Below are 4,719 nucleotides of genomic sequence, written 5' to 3'. Positions count from 1 at the left end.
AAAACTTAATAAGGAACCTTTTTTAAAAAAATTAATTCTCTATAAAACCTGTTCCCCTCTTTTTTGTCTGAATTCATAAATCTATCTTTAATATACGAGAAGAGAAATAAAGAACAACAAAAAAAAACCAAATTTTTTATTGTATTATATTACTTATTTAGTTATATATAATTCTATATATAAATAAATAATTAATATATAAATATATTAATTCTATTTTTTTTTTACCTCGCTGACGTCATTCTCCCAACATTGGCGCGTCTTTTTTTTTTTTTTTTTTTACTGTAGTATAAACCTACGTTCACTGCCATTCATCGAAACCCAAACTACGCCCTAACGTGATGACGTCAGGCCCGGTGGACACGCCCACCACCAAAGCCTTTCACTGTTCCGTGAAGTTCATCCGTGGTGACAGCCTCACCGAAAACTCCACGGTCGAAAACGTCTTCGGACGCAAATAAATCCGTAAAAAAAATAATAAAAATGAGTGAAATAAAACAAAGTAATTCAGCTACGTCTGAAGAAAAAGACGAACAAGACTGGAACGCGGCCAAAGCCTTTTTTGACAACCTGAAAACGAACAAACCGAGACCGGTGAGTGTTTCTGCTAAAACTTGTTTAGCCCATTTGTTAGCATCACAACCGTCTCTTAGCCTGGTGTTTGCTAGCGTCCCTCAGCGGTCTCTCTCTCTCCATCCTCCCCGCAGCCCAAATCCCAGTACGCGGTCACTGTGGCCGTCTCCTCCCGCACCCTCTTCAACATGGTGGCGGAGAGGAAGATCTACGAGGAAGAGGGGCTGGAGAAGTACGTGGCTCACCAGGTGGCCCACGAGGACGAGCCGCTGAAGCCGGGGCCGGCGTTCCAGTTCGTTCAGGTGGGCCCCGGGACTCGGTTCGGTTCGAGGGGGTTCTCACGGTGTGAACGTGTAGAACCGAACCCACCTGTTGACTCAGGCTTTACAGCTTCATTTTGACATTTTAAGTCCTGCTACACACAGACACACCTCAAACAGGTAGTCAGAGCAGGAATGTAACCTGGAGACACACACACACACACACACACACACACACTGTTAGACTACTACAATGTGTGTGTTTATCTATACTGTACTGTATATCTACATCCAGACCTATCTATATTTGTATTTATAGATTTACAGTATAAACAGACATAGACATGCCGCAACAGATTTGCATTTTCATGTCATTTTGCAAACCTTAAACATTAATAACTCTTCAATTATGCTTTATTATCGTGTTATATAGGTAGTTACTGCGTAAATGCAAACATCTAACCTTATAATATAAGCAAGTTATGCTCCTATTATGGTCCAGAGCTCTGTTCTCCTTCAGGAGTATTTATCTCTCTCCTGGAATGCAGTCCCACCAGAAGTTGTTTGTCGTTGACAGCTGGAGGTTATGTGTTAGAATCCTCTTGAACGTGTGTGAGGGATAAGATTCCCCCTGAACGGACATGATGGCAGATTAGGTTTAATTTTGTTAGATTTACAACAGAACATTAGTATTTGTTGCAGATTAACACCTCAAATTGATTGACATTATCATCATCACTATCAGCTTTCTCTTTCCAAGCACTGCTGAGTGACGGTGCCCTTGAGCAAGGCACCGTCATTAATGGAATTGAGTTGCAAAGAAGATGTGTTTTAGAAACCAGTCAGAGTGAAGACAGTCCATATAAATAATGTAATAATTAAAAGAAATTGAACAATTCCCACATTTAACATCTGAAATTTAGAGTTTTAGCTGGTTTTTATCTTAAATCTGCTCGCATGTTGGTTGTAGCACATCATTTATTACCATATCGTTCACTTCCTCTTAAATGAAATGATGGTATGTCGTTTGTTCTTCTTTTTCACTGTGGATTTTTAACTCCTGATTTCACTGAAAAGTTTGAGATGTTGAAACGTGAAATTTGTGTCGTAACCTCAGGTTTAAAGTTCTGACGCAACATCCCGTCTTCTGTCGTCCGTCTCTCCTCTCCTCTTGCGCAGGCGCTGATGAATGTCAACTCCCGACTGAGGGAGCTCTACCCCGACAGCGAGGAGCTGTTTGACATCGTCTTGATGACGAACAACCACGCCCAGGTCGGAGTGAGGCTCATAAACAGCATTAATCACTACGGTATGACGTGTTCGCAAACCAGACGGTGTTGATTGTCTGCATGGCGGCGCCTCGCCCTCTGCAGCAGCAATCAGCGTAATCAAGAGCAGCACTCATTGTTGTAATTACACACTAGAACTGAAGAGGAGCTGTGATTAGAACAGGATTTCTGTCTTCTCATTTCTTTCCACTTGATTTGATACGTTTTCAGATCTTACCATAGAAAGATTCTGTATGACTGGAGGGGAAAGTCCCATCGGCTACTTAAAGGCCTACATGACCAACCTGTACCTCTCCAAGGACTCGGAGAAAGTCACAGAGGCCATAGAGGAAGGTAAATGGGATTATAATCCTCATTTCAGTCTCACACAATTTTTTATAAACATTATCTGCACGGTAAATAGATCTCTACATCAGCAGCCCTGAGGCATGTTTGCATAACACCGACGTTCAGATGCTTCCCTTCTTGATTCCATGCTGTGCTGCAAGCAGGAGCCGGCTTCCTGTTGTCAAGATGCACAAAAACAAACATATGAATCATTCAAATGCAGCGGCGAAAATAAATTCTGACTTGTGTGAAAGAAAATTAGGCAACACAACAAATACTGTGAAAAAAACAAACAGTCAGGCAGCTTTATAAGCTGCAAAATAAATATTTTTTGAAACTAGGATTTAAATATTATTGGTATCTGATTCAACCAGCTGTAACCTCGCTTCCTTCAGGCATCGCTGCTGCTACTATGTTCATGCCAGAGGTGGAGAACGAGTTGAGCGAGACTCAGCTGAGAGTGGCGTTTGACGGCGACGCCGTCCTCTTCTCAGACGAGTCGGAGATCATCGTCAAGCAACAAGGCCTGGACTCCTTCTTCGACCACGAGAAGGAGTTTGAGAACAAACCGCTGGCTCAGGTAAGTGGAACATGTGTGTGTGTGTGTGTCGTACTGATCATGTGTGATCACATGGTAAACACGTCGAGCTTGTGTGTTTTTACCCATTTGATGAAGTAAAGAAAGCGCTCCTGTCGTTCCTCATTTCACTCGCTCTTTTCAGGGCCCTTTAAAATGCTTCCTGGAGGCTCTTGGGAAGCTCCAGAAAAAATTCTACCTCAAGAACGAGCGCATGAACTGCCCCATCCGAACCTTCCTGATCACGGCCCGTAGCGCCGCCAGCTCTGGCGCCCGCGTCCTGAAGACGCTCCGTAGCTGGGGCCTGGAGGTGGATGAGGCGCTCTTCATGGCCGGGGCCCCCAAAGGGCCCATGCTGCAGAAAATCAAGCCCCACATCTACTTTGACGATCAGATGTTCCACATCGAGGGGGCCAAAGAACTGGGAACCATATCGGCACACGTTCCCTACGGGATCGGGCAGAAGTACCACAGGGGGAAACTCATCGAGCAGACGGGGAAAAAGTAAACTGAAAAGGTTCAAATATTAAAAATGCAGAACTAAACGATTTATTCACAGAAATGACCTACGGAAAAATACACGTATGAATGGTAAGGGATTATTAATGTGGAAAACTTTTACATTTTGGAGTTTTATGCTCTTTTTAAACAGGATATTATTGTTTAATCGAGAAAAATATTTTTGTACAGATACAACACTCCGTTTAGTATCTTTATGACCTCCTAACTACCGTTTTACCTCATGAAAGCTGTTTTGTCAGTGTTACACTTTTATGCAATAATCACACGTGTGCCTTATTTATCTTGGCTTCACTATGCTCAAGAGAATATCTGCTGTAGTTTGGTTTGGGATTTTTTTCATTCCAGGTTGATAATGACAATTCCAAGAAAAAATTCCAACAGTTTTGATGTCTGGAATAAATGTTGCCCAAGCAAAGTAAATATTAATATCAGTTTGAAATTGATCAGGATTGAACTTTTACTTATTATTCCTCATATGTTTCTGTGTGAGATGTTCCACTCTTTCATGTGATCGGGTTGTTACTTTAACTTCAGCTGTTTGTGGTGTGTTTTTCATAGGAATTACAACATTTATACATACGTGTGTCTTTTATAAGTAAATCACATATATACTGTAAGTGCACAAAGTAACGTAAAGGATCCACGCGTTTGTTAAGTGTTCGTGTGAGGTTGGGGATCGCTGCGCGGTAACATTTGGTTCTCGAGTCGTGCAACGCAATAAAATGTTTCTATGCATCTTTTTTCCTTCTCCACTCTGATTTCCATCCATCCTGCAGCAGCGAGCCTCTCAGCTTTGATACTGAGAGCCCTGAATGCAGAGATTGGTCAGATCATAGAACCCAATCAACACTCGTGGATACAGGTTCTCTCATCTTACATGCACGTGGTGTTAACGGCCACCAGAGGGCGCTCCAGTTCAGCTTTCACTGAATCCAAAGGGAAAGTAGAAAATCAAGTTATCATTAAACTGTTAACCTACTCAAGGCCTGTTCAAAGCACTGTCCTGTCCCACGTGATAGCCTAACCATTTCATCACCCACAATGCAATTCGGGAAGCCGGGAGATTCTGATTTGACTCTAAAATTGGCAAAAGTATTCAGAATGTTCTACCCTGAGGCAGAGATGATGATGAATATTGCAGCTAATTATCTCCACTCTATGACTATTTGAC

At 42.2% G+C, this 4,719-nt stretch overlaps 1 protein-coding gene across 1 annotated transcript; it reads left to right on the top strand.

Moving 5' to 3' along the window:
• The first annotated feature begins 377 nt into the window (after nt 1–377).
• LOC137613109 (cytosolic 5'-nucleotidase 1A-like) lies at nt 378–4,282 on the top strand. Its single transcript, XM_068341980.1, has 6 exons — nt 378–594; nt 708–875; nt 2,013–2,142; nt 2,333–2,455; nt 2,845–3,029; nt 3,172–4,282. The coding sequence occupies exons 1-6, from the start codon at nt 484–486 to the stop codon at nt 3,532–3,534; spliced, it is 1,080 nt and encodes a 359-aa protein (XP_068198081.1). The 5' UTR covers nt 378–483; the 3' UTR covers nt 3,535–4,282.
• Nucleotides 4,283–4,719: the final 437 nt, after the last annotated feature.

Source organism: Antennarius striatus, chromosome 19 (assembly GCF_040054535.1).
Source record: "Antennarius striatus isolate MH-2024 chromosome 19, ASM4005453v1, whole genome shotgun sequence".
Lineage (NCBI taxonomy): Eukaryota > Metazoa > Chordata > Actinopteri > Lophiiformes > Antennariidae > Antennarius > Antennarius striatus.
Note: the sequence above shows the minus strand (reverse complement) of the source record. Positions and strands in the feature narration are given on the sequence as shown.

Bases quoted from the DNA above. Each gene is read 5' to 3' on its own strand.
- LOC137613109 (XM_068341980.1), top strand. From the start codon at position 484: ATGAGTGAAATAAAACAAAGTAATTCAGCTACGTCTGAAGAAAAAGAC. The intron at 595-707 runs GTGAGTGTTTCT...TCCTCCCCGCAG, and splicing joins AAACGAACAAACCGAGACCG to CCCAAATCCCAGTACGCGGT. The intron at 876-2,012 runs GTGGGCCCCGGG...CCTCTTGCGCAG, and splicing joins CGGCGTTCCAGTTCGTTCAG to GCGCTGATGAATGTCAACTC.